Source organism: Thamnophis sirtalis, unplaced genomic scaffold (assembly GCF_051295495.1).
Source record: "Thamnophis sirtalis isolate CommonGarterSnake01/CBP01778 unplaced genomic scaffold, rThaSir2_p1.2 scaffold_10, whole genome shotgun sequence".
NCBI lineage: Eukaryota > Metazoa > Chordata > Lepidosauria > Squamata > Natricidae > Thamnophis > Thamnophis sirtalis.
This window is the reverse complement of record NW_028261390.1, coordinates 73036542-73060212: the sequence shown is the minus strand read 5'-3', so window position 1 is coordinate 73060212 and position 23671 is coordinate 73036542. Positions and strand designations below refer to the sequence as shown.

General features: G+C 45.3%; 1 protein-coding gene across 7 annotated transcripts in view; it reads left to right on the top strand.

Annotated features, from left to right (window-relative positions):
* Positions 1-2395: 2395 nt before the first annotated feature.
* SLIT2 (slit guidance ligand 2) overlaps positions 2396-23671 on the top strand; it is a 191386-nt gene continuing 170110 nt past the window's right edge. For 2 of the 7 annotated variants that reach the window (XM_087724913.1, XM_087724915.1), the window contains exons 1-3: positions 2396-2910; positions 4752-4823; positions 5943-6014. In XM_087724913.1, coding sequence (XP_087581039.1) covers positions 2750-2910; positions 4752-4823; positions 5943-6014 — 305 coding nt within the window. In that variant the 5' untranslated portion in view covers positions 2396-2749. The remainder of the gene's footprint in view (positions 2911-4751; positions 4824-5942; positions 6015-23671) is intronic. The other 5 variants (XM_087724910.1, XM_087724917.1, XM_087724911.1 and 2 more) reach the window with 3 other exon arrangements.

Below are 23671 nucleotides of genomic sequence, written 5' to 3'. Positions count from 1 at the left end.
TGCGTGCCCACTAGAGATCTAAGTTCAGTCAACCTTGAATGCCCCTCTTATCTCCCGCTCATTTCCCTCGACTGTCAGTTGGCCAGATTCTTGTAGAGAGCTTAAGTTTGCAATACATTTTTATACTTATTTGAGCTGCCCGAATCTCCTGATTTCCCCAGCGCTTGACAATTATGATGGAACTCATTTCATAATAATTGTCAAGCGCCGGGGAAATACTCGATATCTAAGGAGCAAAGTTTACAGCCCGAGCTGCTTTTGCTTTCTACTGTTGATCCCAACGGAGAACTGCCACGATTGATGCTATGATTGAAACATGCAACAAGCAGAACACCTGGGAGATGCAGCTTTTTGCAAGACCTCTTTGCCACACCTGCATTATAAGAAGCGTTGGGAAAACCATTTGCCAAAACTCCAATGTCTATTCTCAGAAGAGTAGAATCCTGCCCTGCCTTTTTGCCTCGTAACACACACGGCATCCCAGGCTTTTCGGAAATCTGAGCTCCTCACAGCAAAGAAAGGGTTAACCAAACGGCAGGACAGACAGAGATTTAGGGAGACGGATTTGGAGGTCCTCCCATCTTCATCTCTGGCAAACTTCCAGACAAAATGCTGTTTCTACAGCCACAGCAACGTAATTATTGGGCCTCTGAACATGTGTCACTGTTTATTCACATTGCTCAGGACCACAATCTCCATTGTGAGCCTCACAAAATATATAGTTAAAAAAATGAAACATAACTTACTGGCGATTAAAGTCAACGTCTTCTTGCTTATGCCGGAAAGCGGAGCATGCATATAAAGTCCTGGAAGAGGGAATTCATGATTCTGATCAGAATGGCATTTAAGATTCAAAGTTCAGTGAAGAAATTACTGATTGAAATTGAAATTATCTACCCTCCTAAGATCCTTTGAATGACTTCCATATGTAAGATTTGCAGGGTGTGTTTTTTTTAAAAAAAATGTTTGTTACAAGGACGTAGGCATGGCATATTTTATGGCACTGCTTCCAAAAAGTTACAGAATTTTGCCTTTCAAACAACAATCAATAAAAAGTTACAACAGTTAAGGGAGGCACAACCGGCCACTGTGATTTCTGTAATTTCAAATACTGTGGACAGAAGGGTAGGCTTAAGTGTGTTTATTTTCCAACAGCATAATTTAGAGACTACGGTTTTGAAATAATTGCTACCTGTGTAATGAGATGGTTACGGATCAGAAGAATCTAATGTATTAAGAGATACCTGTATAATTAATTCAAATATACAAATTATAACTATATAAAATTGTTATCCACAATTTTTCATGATTGAATACGGAACTTGTCGGGACCTTATGTTTTACTAATTAAAACCTAAAATGATGGCAAGGTCTGTAGATTGGAGACACATCTTTTGCATCCTTGTGACTTCTGCGTCAAAATGTTTGGAAAACAGCCATAGATCTTCTCAAGACAAAAAAAATATATGAAAAAAGAGGTCGCAGAAGTAACACCGAAAGGACACTTTTATTAGAAAAAGTTAAAGACCCCCAACGTCCCAAAAAGGCACAAAACAATTTCGTTGTTTTAAATCCAGATATAATTAGAAATTAGTTCTGTTTTTCTTAGGATGGACTTGGCATTTACAGCGGGTTCCTTAAAGCTCAACTTACTCTCCCCTCTCAGGAAATCAAGGCTAGTGGAGCAGAAAGGGGGGGGGGGGTGGACGGTGGGTCCCCCCAAGAAGCAGACCTCGCTCTTTCCACCTTCCTCTTCTCCATCTTCATCCTGCTCGGAGGGAGTCCGCCCATCCATCCATCCATCCGTCCATCCGTCCATCCGTCCCAGCGTGGGTTGATCTCTCGCTCTCTCTTCCCACCAAGGGAGGCGTCCCACGCCTGGCCAGCCGCGGCTGATGAGGGCTCCGCTTGGCAGGCGGGCTCCAGGAGTCCCCGCCCGCCGAAAAAGCCAGACCCTGCCCGGCTTCTCCTGGGAGCCCCGCTGGACGATCTCGGGAGGTCCCGCAGCCCCCGAAGAAGCGGCGCCCAGAAAGGACGGGCAAAGGAGGTGCCGGCTGGCCGCCCTCCGCCTGCTCCTCTTTCGCGTGCCGGAGAAGAGGCTGCCGAGCCGCGGGGTGTCCTGAGCCGGCGCCCGGCGGACGGAGGAGGACGGAGTGCCGGGCGCCGCCGCAGCGGAGCCGCCCGGAGGGAAGCGCCGCACCTGCCCGCCCTGCGCTCACCTGAGGCGGCGGAGGGGCGGGGCGTGGGGCGCGGGGCGTGGCCAGGCCTCCCTCGGCCCTCCCCTCCCGCCGGCGGGGCGGGGCGTGGGGCGTGGGCGGGGCCTTACCTGCCGGGGCGGCGGGGCGTGGGAGGCGGGCCGGGCCGGGGGCTGCTTGCCGGGGCTGGTCCCGTCCTGCTCCCGCGCCCCCCCGCGGCTCCTGCGGCTGCTCCGGCTCCTGCCGGCCGCGTGAGGAGGAGGCTGCTCCGCCCGGGCGCCGCGCCGCTGCTCGGAGGGTCGCAATGCAGTGCGGGGCGGGCGGCAGAGGCGGCGGCGGGCAGACGGGGCTGCTGCGAGCGGCGCGGCGGGGCTCGGGCTAGCCGGGAGGCTCCGGACCGGCGGCGGAGGGGGGCGCCAGCCCAGAGCGCGCCGGCTTTGCTCGCGGAAGGGCCGGCCCAGCAGACCCCGCCGGCGCCGCGGGACTCCGAGGAGGCGGCGGCGGTTGGGGCTCCCGGGCGGAGGGTCGGCGGAGGGGACGCGCCCGCGGACACCATGAAGTTGCTGCTGCTGCTGCTGCTGCTGCTGCTCCGGCCGGGCCGAGGGGGCGCCCAGCCCTGCCCGCCGCCCTGCTCCTGCTCCGGCCCCAGCGTCGACTGCCACGGGCTGGCCCTGCGCTCCGTGCCCCGGAACCTGCCCCGCCACGCCGAGAGGCTGTAAGTGGCCCCGGGAGGGCAGGAGGGGGCGGGAGGGGCGGGGGGCGCCAGGCCGGGGGCAGCGGCGGGGAAGGGGGCTGCGGCTGCCCCTCGGAGAGCGGCCCCGGCTCGGCTCGGCTGCGCTTAGCGGCTCCTCTGAGCGGTTTCTTTCCTCCTTCCTTCCCTCCCTCCCTCATCCTTCCTTCTCTCCCTCTCTCCTTCCTCATCCCTCCTTCTCTCCTCTCTTCTCCTCATCCCTCCTTTCTCCTTTCTCTCCCTTATCCCTCCTCCTGTCCTTTCTCTCTGTCATCCCTCTTTCTCTCCTTCTCTCTCTCCCCCCTTTCTTGCAACACTCCCCCCCTCAGAGAGCAGGGTCTATTCCCCCCCCCCAATCCCCCAGCCGCCGAAGAAGCGCGGCTCTCTCCCTTGCTGGCAGCCAGCAAAGCGCTCTGAGCAGCCGCTGCCTTCGGGCTGAATTGGGGGCTCCATCCCCCTCGCCTCCCCTCCCTGCCCGCTGCGACTCCTCTCGGGCTCCCCGGAGGAAGAGGAGGCTCCGGAGCCCCACTTAGTCCCGCTGCTTGTCTGCCCGCTCCCCCCCTCTGTCCCCCACAAAAACACCCCCCCCCCGGGTTGATGGTGGGATGGAGCTGGAGCCGGGCTCATCCCTCGTTTCTACTCCTTTCCCTGCTTTCCCCACTTCACTGAGAAAAACCCCTTTTCCCCAGAAAAATAAAGAAATCCCGGGGAGATGAGATCGCTGGAAGAAAACTCCCGTGGGGGCTTTTGATGACGAAGTGTCATTGGTAACCCTTCAGCCTGGAAGGCTCAGACTCCCAGCCGAGGAGCCACTTCAGCCCTTCCTTAAATAGCATTTTATAGCTTTAATTTGGTTATTTAATATAGTCATCCTCATCACCTGAAGGCCTCCAGGTTTAATCCTGCGAGGAGGAGGCCCTCGGGTGAGGGAGAAGGGGAAATGGCAAACTGGCTCCTTCCAAACCACTCGGGATTCTTCCTTAGCAGCCATCTAGCAATCCTGAAAAGCATGTTGAGTGGTTTTTAAAACAGGCCCTGTTGGTTTTGCAGATTTTTATTTAAGCAGTTGGGAGAAAATTGGAAATAGGTGAAAAATTCTTTTTCGGGGAGTGAGAGGGAAAACCTAAAAGTGACTCAGAGTATCTCCCCATGTGTGGATCCCTTGTGGTTTGTACAGTCCCAGCTCCCCTTGAAGGAGTAATTATCCCGTTTCCTTTCCTTAAACAATATTCCATTTCTCAATAATACACCGCAAAGGACCATTTCACTTATTGCTGACAAAATAGGCTGAGCTGAATTTCTGCCCACAAAAGAGAAACTTTTCCATGACTGTTCAATTCTGTTTGTCTATTACAATTGCAGCAGATTTTCTATATATCTTATACATCACAGTCAGATATCTTGGCTTCACATGACTGAAACTCTTCTGCTTTCTCTGTATTCCAAAATTATCTTCCTCAACCCTATCCGTGCAAATATCTCTTGATTTTGTTTAATCTGTTACGTAACCATATTCCTGCAAGAAAACAACTGTGTAGGAAGCTAAACAAAAGTTAATAAGCGTAACTATTCATGTCAGGAGAAGTCAAATGATTGAAAATAGTCCTTGGAATGACTGCTTTTCAGTAAATGAGAGGAAAACAAAAATTTTCTGATTACATTTCGGTTTTTTTAGAGAATTGCTACTTAAACTTTTCAGGAATCTTTGCAAAAATTAGCATAGGTACCAATGTTCAGGTATGCCACAAATCATTTCTAGCTTATTAGAAAAAAAACAAGCTAACTTTTACAGGTGTCTAATTTTACTGCTGGTGTCTTTTTCTTAGGGATCTTAATGGAAATAATATCACAAGGATTACAAAAACGGATTTTGCTGGTCTTAGACATCTTCGTGTTCTGTAAGTTTTTCTTGAATTTTATTACTGAACTTCAGTCCTATGCAAAATAGTTTTTTTTAATGAATAGGACTCTTTTTAAAAAAAATAATAATTAACGTTTCAAATAACAGCAGCTATATTGTAAAAAAAGAAAAAAAGAAAAAAGCAGTTGTAAGAGGACTTAAAACTTTGGAAGACTGCCATAATAGAAGTCTGGATTATAACCACTTGTGATTTCATATTACTGCTTGTAGTTATAAATATTGCAAAATATGTAAAATTTCCAAATTGAACGTGCTTTAGCAATCCACATGGGACAGAATATTTTGCAAAGCTAACCAATCAGAAAGTAATTTTTTTTAACGTGTTGAGCATTTGGGATAACTTAATTAAGTAAATAAATTTAACATGATGAAATTCAGCAAAGAGTAGAACATGGATTATTTTCTGGTTCAAATTAAATTTGTAACTAGTTATTGAGTTCTTGAAAAGCTCCTGCTTTAGGTGATAGATTTGGTTGTGTGGTGGGAGGTTGTGTCTGTGTTGGGATTGTGTATTCGATCTGCTGTGAAGAGTAATTCCCACTAGTCACAGAAAATCGTTCTACACTAAGGTTTAACTGTAACTAATTTGTCCAATTTTAATCTATTCTTCTGTGAATGAAAAGTTTCAAACTTTGGGGAGACATTGTTTCTACGACTCTTCCTGTTGTTAAAAAAACCTCCCATGTTTTGTGTTTTTACAATGTACTTTCATTAAAGAGAAGCTTCATAGATTTGGCTCGGTACATATTTCTACATTTTGTCGTTAAACAGTACCTTTTTTCTTTTTGTAGTTGAGTATATTTTGTATATTTTCCTCACCTCTGACCCCTGAATTTCTTAAACAGGCTTAAGCTCTCCCTCTCTCTCCCTCTCTCTCTCTCAAGAATGGAGAATTTGGTTCTGTCTAAGTGACACTGCGATATCATGTGACAGGCTTAACACATTAAATTGGATGGAAAGTTAAGAATAGAGTGAGAATTGCAGAGTTAATAAGGAGAGGAGACTGTAAGAGTATCCATTGCCAAGTATTGTAATAATTTGGTGCTAATCACTGTTTGATCGCTGGAGTTTCAAAGCATTTTATTCTGCATTTCAGTCAACTCATGGAAAACAAGATTACTACAATTGAGAGAGGAGCATTTCAAGACTTAAAAGAGTTGGAGAGACTGTAAGTTTGTTTTTTTTAAAAAAATAATTTTAAATATAGAAAGCAAGTTGATGTTGCTTCCTTCCTTCCCTTTTTTGCTTCTCTGGTCAATCCACATGGATTATTTATTGAGGAAAGCAGGGCAGTAAAATGTTTGCTTGCCAGCAAGTATGGCTGTAAATGTGAATTCCATTCTTTGAAAGAAAAATATATATATATATTTGTAAGAGACACTTGGCGGTTTGACTTGCAAACAATCAAAAGGCACGAAAACAATTTTCCTGCAGAAATTACTTCTGTTAAATGGCGTACTCTATATGTTGATATACCCTGTTGATTTGTTTATTCGGGTCAGAAGCCTCCCAATTAAAATAAGGTATACATATGTGTTGTTGCCTGCATGTCACCACAATTGCAGAAGGCAGAAGCCATTTGTTCAGAGTGTCTCTGGATTTTGGGGTCCCCATGCACAGTCTATTCAACAATGCCCATACTCCCCAGCTTTCTCCAGACCCAGGTGCCAGCTCCCCCATTGGTTCCATAAAGTGTTGGCTCTTTGTAGCTTTCCATATCCCTTGTCTTAAACAAAGTAAACAGTTGGAGGAGTTGAGGGGTCCGTGATGCTCTCTGAGCTTGCTCCTTTTCTTGCAGGCGTCTCATTACCCAAACTAGGTAACATCATCAGTGCTAGTGAATGGATGATGGATAAGATTTAAGAACTGATGGTGAATAAACATAGGACTAGCACTGATGGGCCCTTCATGTCAACCCTGAGTTACAAATATGTTCCTTTATTAATTGAAGAATTGGAAGTAAGAACTTGTGAAGTGGTGTGATAAATTCAACTATTGTGTGAAAGGGGGGAAAAAGACCAAGAAGGGATCAATTTTAAGTAAATAATATTTGCACTGAATTGGATATCAACAAAACAGGAAGGTGTTTAGTTTGAGTAATTAGTTGGTGGTAAAACACTGAGAGATTTATCCTGTTCCTTTAATTGTTTACTTGCACATTCCTTAGCTAACCTCCCTGAAAGTTGCACTTTGGTTGTGTAGATATTGATTTTGGTGGCACTTAAGCTTTAGGATTTAAGTTGGGAAAGCATTTCCATATGTGTCCATAGCTGTGTGCTTCGCTTACATTCCCACCTTTTTAAAACAACACTTTTATTAGTTGTGCAAACATTATTTTGTCTTTGTTCTTGTTTCTTTTTTAAAAAAAATACTGTATATGGATGCAGTTTTTTCCTCTGTTCCTCTGTTTCTCATGTTAGAAGGGCCTTTTAGGGGTTATTACTCAAAAGACAGAGTGCATGAGGTCACCCTTGGAGGAAGAGTTTAAATAGTGATGAACAGGTTGATTTTTGTCTTTAGTTGCAAAGAAAGAATATTTTCTGTTGAGACCAATCCTTTGAGATTTCTCATCTGCCTTTATAAGCGTGGATAAAAATAAAGCTGAGATATGAATTTCTCTTTGTAATTGGAGATCCTTCTTATAGGTTTCCTCTTCTAGAACGATCCTAGACAGACGGACAGACATGTAACCTTTGAGTCAAGCTTGAATCCTGTCTAACGAATGTCTGCAATTTTCTTTGCAAGATCTCAGAAGTGGCTTTCCAGGGCTGAGAGAGGGGGGCTGGCCCAAAGTCACAAAATGTTGCTTAGAAAGGGACTAAAACTCACGGTTTCTCAATTCCTGGCTTAATGCCTTAACCACTCTACCAAATTTGCTCTCAAGGAAATTATCTTTTATTGGTTTCTAAAAATGTAACATCCCCACAGTAGCAGTTGATACAGGAGATGCCTAGTTGAGCACTGAGGGAGGGGACCACAGGTGAATTTTACAACTTATAGGTCGCGTAGCTCCATTTTGAACACTCAAAACAAATAACTTTTTTTATTTGTTGGTTGGCACCCATACAAAACATTTTCTTGGGTACGTTATAAAATAAGTCCTTTCATACTCTTACAAGATTTTGATCTCATAATGCCAAGTAACAAATTAAAATTGCACATCATGAAATGTGTTCCAAAATATTGTTCTAAGATATTTAATATTTTATTTTTTTATGGATATAGTCATGGATGTTTGTTGTAAAATGGGCTAAGACTGAATTGTTTCAGAAGGGAAAAATAATTTGGAGTGGAAGTTCATACAGGCCAAAATTCTTGGAACTGGCTAGTTACTGGCAAGCAGCAAGTTAAGAATAAAATGTGACTTTTTTGTTTTGACAATTTCCATGTTGGTCTGATAGAAGCTGCTGATAATAGATTCTCCTTTTTAAGGTATGATGTCCAAGGGTTGTAAGAAGCTTTTTGGTCGTTAGTATAAGTTAAGAATCGTTCAAGGTGTTTAGTCAACCAACTGTACAACTGAAGATATTTTTTGATCGGTTCAGTTGATTAATACTGAAAACGAAGTATCTGGCTAGGATGTTTTGCAGTTTTGATAATGGATTTTCTATTCATTTCAGGGAAGGAGGTTTTATGATAAGGTTTGGTTTCTAGCAGGTTGGCCTGTATTGCTGTTTTCACATTATGTTTTCCTTAAGCATTAAAAGAAAGTCTACTATTGTAACAACATAACAAAATGGCCAATTCCATCTTTTAGGTCAATCAATGTGGTAACTGCTGGAATTTTATACTACTTGGGCAGGGAAGGGACTCGCATGTCAAAATGCTCTGATGGACAGACATAAATATTGCGTGGAGAACCTGAAAGAAAAGATTATCTTGAGAGCAAAAAATTGGTTGTCCCATAAATATGTCCAACTATTGTTAGATTCCTGGCTAAATTAAGATAACAAAAATGTTCACTTCGTTCATTTCAGAGACCCGTGAAATGAGAAGGAGGGAACATTTTTGTTATCTTAATGTAGCCAGGAATCTAACAAAGGTTGGGCATCTCTGATTTCCCCTTTTTCAATAAGTGTTCCATGTGGAAAAACATCGTGTTTAGGAGTTGCTACAGTAGTTGAACTTGTGAAGGCTGGTTGTGCACAAAGTGTGACTATGGTTATTAGCTTGGTTGATTATGGTTTTAATGGAACTTGGATGAATTCAAGCCCAACAGGTCTTCCCACCGAAATCAGATCAGTCTTGTCATTCTTTCTCATCTTTAGACATCTCAAGGTGGCGCAGTGGTTAAATGCAGCACTGCAGGCTACTGCTAGATCAGCAGTTCAGCGGTTCAAATCTCACCGGCTCAGGGTTGACTCAGCCTTCCATCCTTCCGAGGTGGGTAAAATGAGGACCCAGATTGTTGTTGGGGGCGATATGCTGACTCTCTGTAAACCGCTTAGAGAGGGCTGAAAGCCCTATGAAGCGGTATATAAGTCTACTGCTATTGCTATTGCTCATCTTCTTAGCGAATTGAGTAACAGGATAGTTTAATAACATCAATGCAGAATTGGAACAGAAAGTTATCAGAACCTGCTGGATTTCACCCCTGGCTAAATGTGTCTTTTTGAAGAAAACAATAAGATTATATGAACAATTAACATTCTGGCAATAATAGGAGCTGCCTGGAAGGAAATCACGTTAAGAGTTCCCTTCTTACTCAGAGATTGAGAGCGTAGCTTTCCCAAGGAAAAGGCAGCTTTGGTTATCTTCTTAGTTCAGAGGGTGGCAACCTTAAACACTCAAATAGCCACAAAGTCCTAACCGGAACCCTTCAATTCTGGAGCCGGCCGGAAGTCCGGTTCCCCCACCATAGAGTCTCCTCCTAGCACAGCATCCTTTTTCCTCTGCTGACCAGAAGTCCGGTTCCCCCACCATAGAGTCTCCTCCTAGCACAGCGTCCCTTTTTCCACTACCTGTCCTAACCGAAAGCCCTGTCAATTGTGGAGCCGACTGGTGACAGGGAGCCACAGCAGGAGGGATGAAAGAGCCACAGGTTGCTGATTCCTGTGTTAGTTGAATCTCTTAAGTTGGAGCTACCTCTTCTGCATTGGAAGGGAAACCTGGTTTTCCCAAGGCCTCACTTGACACATTTCCTTCTTCCTTTGTCGTGGAACGTGGCTAATAGTTTGAGGTTCAGTTTAATTGACAGCCCTGATAATCAAGATCCAAATGTTGCATTGATGCGTGCTTTGGTATGAGTGTGAGCCATTTGCTAAGAGAGCAGCAAGGTGTTCCCGGGGAAAGGCAGCAACTCCTATCTCTTTAGGCTGTTTTAAGCTCAGCAGAAGAAAGATGAACGGAATATCCATGCTCCAGGCCCCCTTATAGTGTCATGTCCTACTCAGCTTCATTTTTAAGTCTTTCCCTAGATCAGTAATGGCTGCCCTTTTCCGGACTGAGTCGTCAAAATGTGGGCGCGCAAATGCGCATCCAAACCTCCAAAACGCAACACACAAGTGGCCCATGCGTGTGCCCCCTCTGGGCATGTGGCCCTCTGCACGGCCCTCGCCCCCCCCCCCACGCATGCATGGCAGAGACTGACAACCAGTTGGCCAGTGGGAGGCAGGTGCGCATGGGTGGCGCAGCTGAACTGGGGCGACGGCTCGCGTGGCCACAGAGGGGACGCTGCATTCCACCTGTGGTCCCACAGGTTTGCTGTTATGGCCCCAGAGTATACAGCAATTGTGTTACATGTTTGTTTGTTTTTACTTTAAAGGTGTTTTGAAATAATAATAGCATATTTGAAAAAAATGCAAAAAAAATGTTTTAAAAAGTTCTTGCTAGAAAAATGAAATACTTCAAATCCGGACTCTGCCGTTGTTACATTCTCTTTAATCCTGACGCTTGGTAGACACAGAAGTCTGTATTCAAAAGGATCCCCCCAAGCATAGAAGGAAACACTCCTGAAAAAGAGAAACGTATCCAGGCTTAACTATTTACCATGTTTCCCCGAAAATAAGACAGGGTCCTATTTTCTTTTGACCCCACCCCCCCGAAATAAGCACTTGGTTTTATTTTGGGGGAGCCTTACTTTTGAGGTGCAGAAGGCGGCAAGTGTGGTCACCTCATGGCTGCTGCTGTGTTGCAATGTGTTCTGAGGAGGGCTTATTATCCCGGGAGGTCTTATTTTTGGGGTATTTGGAGCTAGGTTTTTCTCTAAAGGAAACAAAGTCTACTCCTCCATCCTGGATACTTCACAAAAAGTGGCCAATGGTGCAGAAGACTTTGCACCTTCCTTCTGGCAGGAATATTCCTTGACTTGCCCAGGTGTCCTTCAGGAAGTCTCCCAGCCATCGTTCCCTGCTCTTCGCTTCAGAGTTCAGCCAAGTTCAGCTAAACAGGCCATCTCCTGGTGCCTTGTAACTGAGGTAGCCATCCCCAAGTGACGCAGGTGATTGGAAGACTGTCTCCTCTCAGGGCTACCACCTGAGTGATGCTAAGTATGGAAGAAGGGGGAAAGGAGGTCTCTGTCTCCATTAATGCTGATCCCTGGCATTTTGATCTTCTGAACATGAGCCTCTCCTGAAGATACGGGCAAGTCCCAGAGAGCCCCGGGGAAGGAGGCCCACACTGACCGAGAGGAAGGGGTCAAGCTGTTTTCCAAGGTATCTGAAGGCAAGGAATAATGGATGGAAAACGATCAAGGAGAGACTCAACCTGGAAATAAGGAGGAATTTCCTGACAGTGAGAACAATCAACCCTTGGAACAGAAGTTGTGGGAGCTTCATCCCTGGAAGCTTTCAAGAAGAGACTGGACTGCCCTCTGTCAACAATGGTGAAGGTCTCCTGCTTGGGTGGGAGATGGAACTAGATGGCCTACAAGGTCCCTTCCAGCTCTGTTAATCTGTCTCTGTCTCTGCACAAAGATTTGGCATCCAAGGTGCTTCAGGTCCATAACCCTCCAACCTCCGTCTTCCAGAGAAGGACTCCTGTCTGCTAGTATAACGGAGAGTGTAAGATACGGATTGACACGATTGCTCTGCCTTTAGGTTTGGCTTGCTACACCAAGGATCTCCTTCCTTGTGTCTGTATTATCAGTAGGTTGATTCACTGCTGATGGTTGGTCCATGTGGGTTTTGTTACCTTCTCCCCTTCCCTTCCCAAACTTTTCTCCTACACAGAAACACACAGACAGACAGACAAACCCTCCTTGTTATTGTTCAGTTAAACAAAGGATGCACAGGGAACTTTTCCTCCTCCCCCATATTTAAGAGGGTCGCCTGCTTGCAAGGACGTGAGCCCGATGTAGCCCCATCCCTTTGTGAGTATTGGATGGCTTTCTGGTTGCCATGGAGAGAGGAAAGGCATAGTAATACACAGCGGGTAACAGTTTCAGCATCACAAAGCTGGCTGGGTTCATTTGGGTACTTGGGGGAAGGTGCCATCTGTTAAATGGGTGTTCGGTTTGTCTCAGAGCTGGCATGTGGACCCAGGAAGGCAATCGAGAGAATGTCTCTGGATTTACTACCTGGCGTTGCTGGAAATAAGTGGGTGGCTCCTCCTTGAGCATCTTTCCCTCTCTTGGATTCTGCAAAAGAGAATCCGTGGCATCTTCGGCCTTGTTAGCAGAGCTCCTGAAGGTGTTTCTCCTCCTCCTTGTGTTCACGCGGGGGTTTCAAGCCAGCTTTTAATTGCTGGCGACTCCATGAACAACACTTCTGGTCAACCTTCTGCGATGTGGCTGCCATGGGCTTCTTCCTGGGCCTGAGAGAGGGAGAGAGTGAAGTGGCCCAAAGTCCCCCTGCAGGCTTCGTGTTTAGGGCTGGATTAGAACTCGTGGTCACTCTTGATCTGCCCTACGAACCCTGTTTTGTTTTTTAAAAAATCAAAATGAATTAGGGATTGTTTCTCTTTCCGTAAATCCAATTAGATCATTGTAAAGTGTGAACCAACCAAGGAAATGCAGGCAAAATCGAAGGCTGCGTTGTCATGTCATCTTTGCCGGTGTTGTGTTTGCGAAATCGAAGAGGAAGAACAAGCTCTGTGGGTTAGAATGAGCCCTCCTTTTCCCCTGGGTCCTATTAAGGGAACTGATTTGATGTGAGCCAAGTGGGGCTCCATAGCCCTTCCGGAAGAACCGCTCCGTCTGTATTTCCTAGGCTAGCGAATGGGAGGCAGATCCTGAGCTGCTCTACTGGATTAAGAGTGGAAGACACAAAACAGGCCTACGAGGGTCCCAAAGGTGGGTTTTAGTGGCTGCAGAATGTAACATGAAAGTAGGATCTATCCATCCATCCATCCATCCATCCATCCATCCATCCATCCATCCATCCATCCTAACATGTTGTTGTTGTTAATTGTGAAGTCCTGTACGACCCATCGTGACCCCATGGACAATGTTCCTCCAGGCCATCCTGTCCTCTCCCATCCTCTGGAGTCCATTCAAGCTCACGCAAGCTGCTTCAGTAACTCCATCCAGCCACCTCCTTCTCTGCCGTCCCCTTCTTCTTCTTTTGCCCTCCATCGTTCCCAGCATGAGGCTCTTCTCCAGGGAGTCCTTCTTCCTTCTCATCAGGTGGAACAAAGTCTCTGAGTTTCCTCTTCAGGATCCGGCCTTCTAAAGAGCAGCCAGGGTTGATCTCCTCTAGGACTGACCGGTTGGATGGCCTTGCAGTCCAAGGGACTCAATGCAGGAGTCTTCTTCTCCGGCCCCAGAGTTCAAAGGCCTCCATTCTTTGGCGCTCAGCCTTCCTTATGGCCCAACCTTCACAGCCATCCATGGCAACTGGGGAAACCACAGCCTTGACTAGATGCACTTTTGTTGGCGAGGGGATGTCTCTGCTTTTTAGGATGCTGTCTAGATTTGCCATCGCTTTCCTCCCCAGGAGCAAGCGTCTTTTGATTCCTTGGCTGCCGTCCCCATCTGCGGGGATCTTGGAGCCCAGGAATATAAAATTTGTCACTCCCTCCGTTTCTTCCCCATCTATTTGCCAGGAATTGAGAGGGCCAGATGCCATGATCTTAGTCCTCTTAATATTGAGTTTCAAGCCAACTTTTGCACTCTCCTCCTTCACCCGCATCAAGAGGCCTTTTAATTCATCTTCACCTTCTGCCATTAGATAAATCCTAACCTATTCCTATACCTATAAATAAGCTCCTCGACTCACAACTTTCATTTAATGACCGTTCACAGCCCTGAAAAAAATGACTTTATAACCATTTTTCACATTTACGACTGTGCTGCCTCCCCATGGCCATGTATTTGCCTTTATTTGTATTTGTATGCCGCCCTTTTCCCTGAAGGGACTCAGGGCGGCTCACAATTCAAAAGGGAGGGGGATCAAAACTCATGATCAAAACTCATATTTATGACGGTCGCAGGGGCCGTCTCCTTTTGCAACCTTCTGACAAACAAAGTCAGTTTCACCTCACAACCTTGTGACTAACTTAACAAGCGCAGCGATTCACTTAACAACTGTGGATGATAAATGAGGCAAAGCTCACTTAGCAGATGTCTCATTTAGCAACGTAAATTTTGGTCTCAGCTGTGGTCGTAAGTCGAGGACCACTTGTAGGAGCTCTCAAATTAGAGACACAAAATCCACAGGACTCCAGGTGGCAGCAAAGAGATACGGAAAAGGCGAATTAACTGCTGCCCTCTAGTGGCTGCCTAGATATTTGCAGCCCCAAAGCATAGGTGGTCCTTGACTTAACGGCTCAATGGAGCCCACAATCTGCATCGTAACTCATGACCGTCGTAAAATAAGGTCCTTATAACTTCTAACCAAGTTTGGTCTGTCGCCATGGAAATGCTAGCTAGGGACTAGGAAACTGATGCCTTATTAAGAGATTTTAATAAAGCAGACCAAATTTGTCACTTCGATTTATTCTAGTAGTCACTAATTCAGCTTTGGAGAAGAACTATCCAAGTGGGGAGCTCCTTGGTGCTCTCTGAACCTGGCTGTTTTCTTGAAGACGTTTTATGACCCAACTGGATAACATCATCAGTGGCAGTGATGATGATCAGCACTGATGATGTTACCTAGTTGGGTCATGAAACATCTTCAAGATATAACCACAGTTCCCCTCCTCCTCCTCCTCCTCCTCCTCCTCCTCTCTGCAAACCCCATTCCCTTCTAGCACTGGTGATGGTACCAAGTTGGGTCATGAAATGTCTTCAAGATACAACAAAGTTCAGAGAGCATCAAGGACCCCACAGTTCTCCTCCTCTTCCTCCTCCTCCTCCTCCTCCCCTTCCTTTCTGCACAACCCACTCCCATAGTTCTCCTCCTCCTCCCCCTCTTCCTCTCTGCAAACCCCACTCCCTTCTAGCACTGATGATGTTACCTAGTTGGGTCGTGAAACATCTGCAAGAAAACCACCATGTTCAGAGAGCACCAAGGCGCTCCCTACTTGGATAGTCCTTAAAAGCTGAATGAGTTGAAGAAAACAAGCAGACTCAAGGAGACCCCTGGCCCTTCGTGTCAACCCCAAGCTTCAAATATTCTCTTTTGTTACAACCTTCAAACTGTTTTCATGAGTATCATTAATTATGAGTTTCTAATGGTTAGAATAACTTTCCAAAAGTGAACGCAGCTGTTACGTTTCTCCAAGAGGAGCACCCCTTGCTTCCTCGAAACGTCGTCTTCACACAGGTTAGACGTTTCTAAGATCAGGGAGAAAGGAGGAAGAGCCTGCAAAACACTTTGGCTTTTCAAATGGACAGGCTGGCGTTTGGCATTTGCTCTGGAACAGGATTCATGAGCGTGTCAGTCATTTTTATTGATCCCATTCTACGCACACTCTTTGCATTTCAAAATGCTAAATAAATATTGACTTCAATTTTATACCCTAGTTCTTTTCAATGTAAGGGGGGGGGGGCGTGTCAGAGAAGAAGAAAAATGAATGCTTTGTAGTTGGTGGTCTTAACCTGTTTATAAGAATTTGCCTGTAAACTGCCAACATTTTTATTTATCTGTTTATTTTAGATTTGCTGTTTAATTGTGACAAGCAGTCATTGTTATGTGAAATACATAATATATGAAATAGACCTCTGAAGAGAAGACCATATGAGCCTCCAGAAGGAAGTAGGCAGGATGGGGGGCAAATGGGGTTATATGCCATATATGTCCCAGAGATGCTTTTCCAAAAGGCACCTGGACTTTCTTGGTTTTTCTCTCTGAAAATGTTTCGCTTCTCATCCAAGAAGCTGCTTCAGTTCATGCTCTGACCAAGGCTTCCCAAGATCCTGGAGGAAACCCCCCTTTATTCATTGACTGTGAATTCTGCTCCTTCACATCCAGCAAAGTCTTTCGAGGGAGGATTTACAGTCACAGACCTTCTCTGGCTTGGAGAGCTGCCAGGCCGAGATCTGCAAAACTTGGCAAGGAGCCTCGGAGAGTCACAAACCAATTAAGCAAACTAATTGCCTCCTGCAAATTCCACTCCCCTTTCACTCCTCTTTTATGAAGGGGCCATTCACCATCCACCTGTGGCCTTAACTCCCAAGTCGATCCCTGTTCTTTAGCTCTGCCCTTCCTCTGTCCACTCTGCGCATGCGCACACTGGGAACAGGCTCCAGCTGTTCGTCTGCCTCACTGATGTCTGACTCTGAAGGCAGCTGATAACTGGCATATGGCTCTGGCCCCCTCTCTGCCTCCGACACAGAGCCCTCACCAGAGCCTTCCCCAGACTCCCAAGAGTGGCCCAGGTCCCTCCCCAACCCTCTCACTGGCCGAATCCGCTGCCAGCTCCATTGACCGGCCACAACAGTTCAGAGAAATGAAATGTTTTCAAGGAAACTATTTTGAAGATCTAATAAACTTCAGACCTGAAGAAGTTTCTTGGATGAGAAGGGAAACGTTTTCAAGGAAAACCCCAAGAAAGTCTTTTTTGCCTTTTTTGAAAAGAAAATTCAGGAAAACCGTGACCTGGATGATGATTGAGAATCTCCATAGATTCCATGTTAAAATCTATAAGAAAGCAAAAATCGAAGCGTAAACTCCAAAAGCAGAATATACATGCTGATACAGGAAGCTGTAAAATTATATTGTTATGTTCTCTGTGTTTTTATCCGTTTGTATTTGTTTTCGTATTTTTTTTTCTTCATAAAAGCTTCCTATATATTAATTGCTCCTGCTTAAAATAACAAAGGGAGGCCTTGTTTGTAACAGCCTGGCTCTCTCTTTAATTTTAAGGAAGAAAAGCTTGAATGTGATTTTAATAACGTTCCAAGAAACAAAACGTTAACAAAGCAAGAACAAAATACGATTCCTTTTGTAGATGCTTTATCGGCTTTTTTCCTCTCGTATGTTCCAGGAAGTCTACATGTAGTTTAGACATGAACAAGATGTACTTTTTCCAAGGGTTGAGATGTTCAGTGAGGAGAGAGATGCTTGTTGCTTGCTGCACTTCTTATGCATTAACTTTGCCTTCAGACGGTGCGCAAAACGCTGCGAGTTCCATATCTTTATATTCAAGTCACAGCAAAGTTTTGTGTTGGTGCTCAAATAGTGACTGGCTGAAACTTTGACATCTTTGCAGCTTCGCAGTTCCTCCTCCAGGCTGTTGGCAGGAAAGATCCATATAAATCCTGGCTGAAACACATGCGGATTTTGAGCCTTGCCTCCCAATAGTTATCCGAATCATTGCAGCTGCTTCTGAGAGACACCTGCAGCCTTCCCTTCTGACTAAGCTGATTGTCGGGCTTTCCTAATTAAAAATAATAATAATTAAGTTGTAAAAGCCCCACATTTATTAATACAGCATTAAAGTGCTGGCAATTGGTCATCTGCAGCCTGAGTTTGCTAGCTTCAGTATTACTTTCACAATGGCAAACGTCTTCCTTGATTAAAAAAAGCTATACATTTATAATAGTCAATAGGTTTTAGTTAAAATACTCTTATTAGTAACTTATGCTAACCAATATATTAATGAACAATAGGAAGAGCAGTTGGCATGAGACTTTTTTTTACTTTTTTGCTGGAGAAAATGAGAAGGCAGCGAAAGGACAAAACCGCTTGCGAGGAGTTGGTAAGAATAGAGAAAAGAAAAGGACCGAGATAGAAATCTTTGGATTTAGTTTTGGTCAGGATTGGTGTGTGGTTTTAAAAAAAAAAGAGAGCCCGATGATGGAGTAAATTACTTCCACATCTCTTCAAGCCTCTCGTATTCCCCTCCTTCCTTCTTAGGAAGCCGTTCCATAGAAGGCTTATCCAGGTCATTGCACCAGGGAAATAAAGGAGGAGGAGGGGGCTTTCATGGAAACGGTCGTGACCGTGGAATCGGCCTCTAATATCACATTTCACCCCATTATAAGGGACGCTGGCTGAAGGCTGAAAGAGACCAGTTCCCATTAGAAGTGGATGCAGAGGGCGCATCTTCCTTCTTTCCTCCCACTGTAAATCCAGTCGAATGATTTTCAAAAGAGCAAGAACACAAAACAGGTTGGCGGTGACCGCAGTTCGACTCAGGATTTACGCCGCTAAGCAAAACAAGGGAGTCGTGGCTGGTTTTAGAGTCTTTATTTATTTGTTTTTGGGCCCACAAATCACTGCAGTTGTTAAATGAATCACGCGGTTACTAAGAGAGCCCAGCTTGCCTTGTTGACTTTGCTTGCAAATGGGGAGCCTTGTAAAATACATGCGAATTCCCTGATTTGATCATGTGGCCATGGGGATGTGGCCGTAAGTGTGAGGATCTGCCGTAAGACACTTTTACACTGCTTTTGTAACTTAAAATGATAACTAAACAAGTGTTTTGTTAGTTGAGAACTGTCTGAATTAATATCAAACCGCTACTTAGTAAAAAGGTAAAGTTCCCCTCGGACATGTGTGATAGTCATTCCCGACTCTAGAGGGCGGTGCTCATTTCCATTCCAAAGCCATCCTAAGACGTCTCTGTGGTCCTGTGAACGGCATGACTCAACACCAAGGGCGCACAGAACGCTGTTCCCTTCCCACCAAAGGTGGTTCCTATTCTTCTACTTGCATTTTTCACGTGCTTTCAAACTGCTAGGTTGGCAGAAGCTGGGACAAGGAACGGGAGCTCACTCCGTTACGTGGCACTCTAGGGATTTGAACCACCAAACTTTTGATCAACAAGCTCAGCGTCTTAGCCACTGAGCCACCGCATCTTGTCATTTTCTGTCTAGGATACACTTAAATCTTGACCTCTTCGCTGTGGTCTCCCTCTTCATTTAGCCCCCCCATCTTTTTCATCATCTGCCAATGGATGCAAACGACTGTTTTTAAAATTAATTAATTCATTCGTTTAGTTTGATTTAGTGCAACACTGTCATTTCTACTGCAATTACACTGAAGTAATACATGTATCATGCTAATCGGGTTTTCTTAATCATGTTAGGAAACTATTGTATGTGCATTGATCATTCAATCAATCAATCAATCAATCAATCAAGATATCACCTTAATCCGGGCACGAGGAGCATTGCTCTAAATACCCTTTTGGTCTTTTGGTCTTTGGGAAGACAACTTTAAAAAGGACATTGAGTTGGAAGAGAATGAATTTGAAGTTTGAAAAATTGAAGAAGTAAGCTTAACTTTTGAAAATAAGGACAGCCAGATTTTCCTTAAATGTATCCCCCCCACCCACCCACCCACCCCGGCCAAGAGGGAAAATACACAAAACCAATATTTGTTTTGTCTGCCTTAGAAAAGATGGAAAGAGAGCACTACAGGAGAACGACTAATGCCCCCTTCCTGCTGTTTTTCTGAACTTTGCCAGGTTATAACATTTGTGTACGTCCCCCCCACCAAAAAGGAAACAAATAAAAATTATAATTATTGTCACCTTTGTCCTAAGAGATCAGAATTGTGCTTGTGGTCTTGATGTCACACTTTCTATTATTCTACTATGCCTTTTCTATTGTGGGAAAATGGGAGGGGGGATTGGACACAGTTAGATGCTATGTAGCCATAACAACATTCTTTCTAGGAAGCCAAGGTCATTCTTTGTCTCTGCACCTGACCGGAACTGGATGGGTGGAAGCTGCCAGCATGGCACTGGGAGATTGGGCCATGGGATGGACCTGTGTGTGTGTGGGGGGGGGGGGGCAAGATCTTGAACTTCCAACTGGGTGGGGAAAATTGGGAAGCCTTCAGATTCGTGTTTTCCCAGATGTGCCAACATGGCTCCCTTCATCAATTGGAACTTTGAGCAATACTTTGCCTTGGACTCTGATGTACTTTTGGATGCTGTTTGGAATTCTGACAGCTGTGCTGTTTGTGCATCTCCTGACCTTAACAACTGGTCACCCATGTCCAGCCATAGAGGACCATCCGCTGCCATCTGCTAAGACCCCTGGCAAGTTCTAAGATGAGTGAGCAGCAATGGTTTAGCAGCAAATGTGGCAGAAATGGATGAGGTTCCCCAAGACCCCGGAGTGTTGGCTTAGCCTCATGGCCAAGTGGAAGTTTCTGATGTCCACCAGGAATGATTGATCTCAGCATCCTCTGTTTGATATTCTCTGTCACTGCAGTGGTTGAGAAGATGCTGTTTCTTGTGGAAACCTAATAAAGGAACATCCTGAGCTGACCCCTTCGCTCACAAGTTGATCTAGTCTGAGTTTTCACAATAAGGAACATACAGGTAGTTCTTGTTCACTTAGTGGCCATTCGAAGTTACAACCACACTGAAAAGGTGATATATAACTACAGATCCCTCCCATCCTGGACACAAATTGTTCAACTCCTCCCCTCAAAACGACGCCATAGGGCACTGCACACCAGAACAACTAGACCCAAGGACAGGTTTCCCCCCCAAACGCCATCACTCTGCTAAACAACTAATTCCCACAACCCTGTCAATTTATCTACTAAGACTGCATTACTATTATTGTTCTCTTCCTTCCTAGTACCCTTCTCTTCCCACTTTATGGCTATACCCTTGTTGCTCGTATCTTTAATATATATATTGTTTTATTTGTTTCCTAGTATTATTTGATTGCTTATTAGTAACCCATGACTATCACTAAGTGTTGTATCTTGTGATTCTTGATAAAAGTATTTATTTCTCTTTACACTGAGAGCATCTGCATCAGAGACAAATTCCTTGTGTGTCCAATCACACTTGGCCAATACAGAATTCTATTCTATTCCTTATTCCTATTCTGTTCTATTCTATATTCTATTCTATTCATTCCATATTCTATTCTATCCTATCCTACCCTATCTTATTTTCATTATTCTACTCTACTCTACTCTACTCTACTCTACTCTACTCTACTCTACTCTACTCTACTCTACTCTACTCTACTCTACTCTACTCTAAGGAGCCGAGGTGGCACAGTGGTTAGAGTGCAGTACTGCAGGCCACTTCAGCTGACTGTTATCTGCAGTTCAGCGGTTCAAATCTCACCGGCTCAAGGTTGACTCAGCCTTCCATCCTTCCGAGGTGGGTAAAATGAGGACCCAGACTGTGGGGGCGATATGCTGACTCTGTAAACTGCTTAGAGAGGGCTGGAAGCCCTATGAAGCGGTATATAAGTCTAACTGCTATTGCTATACTCTACCTATCCTATCCTATCCTATTTTCATTATTCTATTCTATTCTGTCCCATCCCATCCCATCCCATCCTATTCTTTCTATTTGACTGTTTTTCACACCATAAATTTTGGGCTCAGTTGTGTTCCTTCTCTTCCCCCCCCCCCCCCGGTGGTCTTCCGTTGTGCCCCCACCCAGGGGACGAGATACAAAGCAGGGGAGGGACCTGCCCTGGGAGCCTTCTCTGAAACGAAAAGGGCAACGGGTGCTGAGATATTGGAGGTCCTGTGTACTTTCTGCTGACGGGGGTCCCTTCGGCAGTGCCTTTCATTCATCCCAGCCCCCGTTCTCATGGGCCCAGAAGTCAAATTGCAGCGAGAGAAGTCCTGTTTGCTCTCTGCAGACCTTTTTAGAAATTCCAAGACGGGGAGGCTGTTTATTTTTCCCACATCTGTTTTGTTCTCTCTCTCTCTCTCTGAGAGCCCCCCTGCTCTCTCTCTCTCTCTCTCTCTCTCTGGGCCCAACTGCTTAAATCAGGGCACTGTTGCAAAACGTCAAAATAAGTGTAGCCGGGTCTCTCTTATTAAAAGAAGAAGAAGAAGATCGGAGAGTGTGCATTGTTTTTTTCTTGCGTTTCATTTAAGACTCTCCATCTCCGTCTCCACAACGGAATGAATGCAGAGCCAAAGGGAAACGGTGGCTTTTATTCCACATGGGAAGGTTATCTATTTATTTGCTGTGCTTTTAAACCACACAGGGTGGGTTTCGACAGAAGGTTTAATTCCTGATAGGAAATACGTCATAGCACATTTAAAGTAGGAAATGGTTTCTCCTGCTTGTTTATTTTATTTATTTATTTATTTATTTATTTATTTATTAGACTTATATACCGCTTCATTGGGCTTTGAGCCCTCTCTAAGCGGTTTACAATTTTTTTTAGCAAATTGAGTCAGCAACTTGCCCCCACAGTCCCCACAGTCCTCATTTCACCCACCTCGGAAGGATGGAAGGCTGAGTCGACCTTGAGCCGGTGAGATTTGAACCGCTGAACTGCAGATCACAGTCAGCTAAAATGGCCTGCAGTACTGCACCCTAACCACTGTGCCACCTCGGCTCTTATTGGGCTTTCTTCAAATACAAGCCTTCCATCCTCTTGAAATTCTCACGTCCACAAAGTTGTCTCACAAACCTCGTCTGTGTGTGTGTGTGTGATTTGTTTTAAGGACTGGTTTCAGAGAGTCCTCGACTTATGACCACAAGAGCCCCAAAGTGCTGAGTAAAACAAGTTGAGTTTTGCCCCATTTTACAACTTTCCTTGCCACAATGGTTCAGCAAATCACATCAGTTGCTAAGTGAGTAAGCCAGTTGGTAAGTGAATCTGTTTTCCCGATTGGCTTTGCTCCTCTGAAGGTCGGGAAAGAGGATCATGTGGCCTTGAGACACTGCGACTGTCATAAGAGTGAGTCAGTTGCCAACCGTCTGAACTTTAATATTGTGACTGCAGGAATGGTGCAACAGCCATAAGTGTGAAAATTCAAATCGTCATGAAACAAACTGTTGTAAGTTGAGGGGCCACCTGTTGTTTCAATTTGTTGTTGTTAGTTGCGAAGTCGTGTCCGACCCATCGCGACCCCCATGGACCACGTTCCTCCAGGCCTTCCTGTCCTCTCCCATCCTCTGGAGTCCATTGAAGCTCAGGCCAACAGCTTTGGTGACTCCATCCATCCACCTCCTTCTCTGCCGTCCCCTTCTTCTTCTTTTGCCCTCCATCGTTCCCAGCATGAGGCTCTTCTCCAGGGAGTCCTTCTTCCTTCTCATCAGGTGGCCAAAGGATTTGAGTTTCCTCTTCAGGATCTGGCCTTCTAAAGAGCAGCCAGGGTTGACCTCCTCTAGGACTGACCAGTTGGATGGCCTTGCAGTCCAAGGGACTCGATGCAGGAGTCTTCTTCTCCAGCCCCAGAGTTCAAAGGCCTCCATTCTTTGGCACCCAGCCTTCCTTGTGGTCCAACCTTCACAGCCATCCATGGCAACTGGGAAAACCGTAGCCTTGACTATACACACTTTTGTTGGCAGGGTGATGTCTCTGCTTTTTAGGATGCCGTCTAGATTTGCCATCGCTTTTCTTCCCAGGAGCAAGCCTCTTTTGATTCCTTGGCTGCCGTCCCCATCTGTCGGGATCTTGGAGCCCAGGAAAATAAAATCTGTCACTACCTCCATTACCAAATATAGTTTTTATACACCTCTGGAATTACTTTTTGGAACAATGCAACACTCTGTTGTAAGTACACCACATCTACACCGCTTTGGGTACAAGGGACTATCCGTAGGTTTACA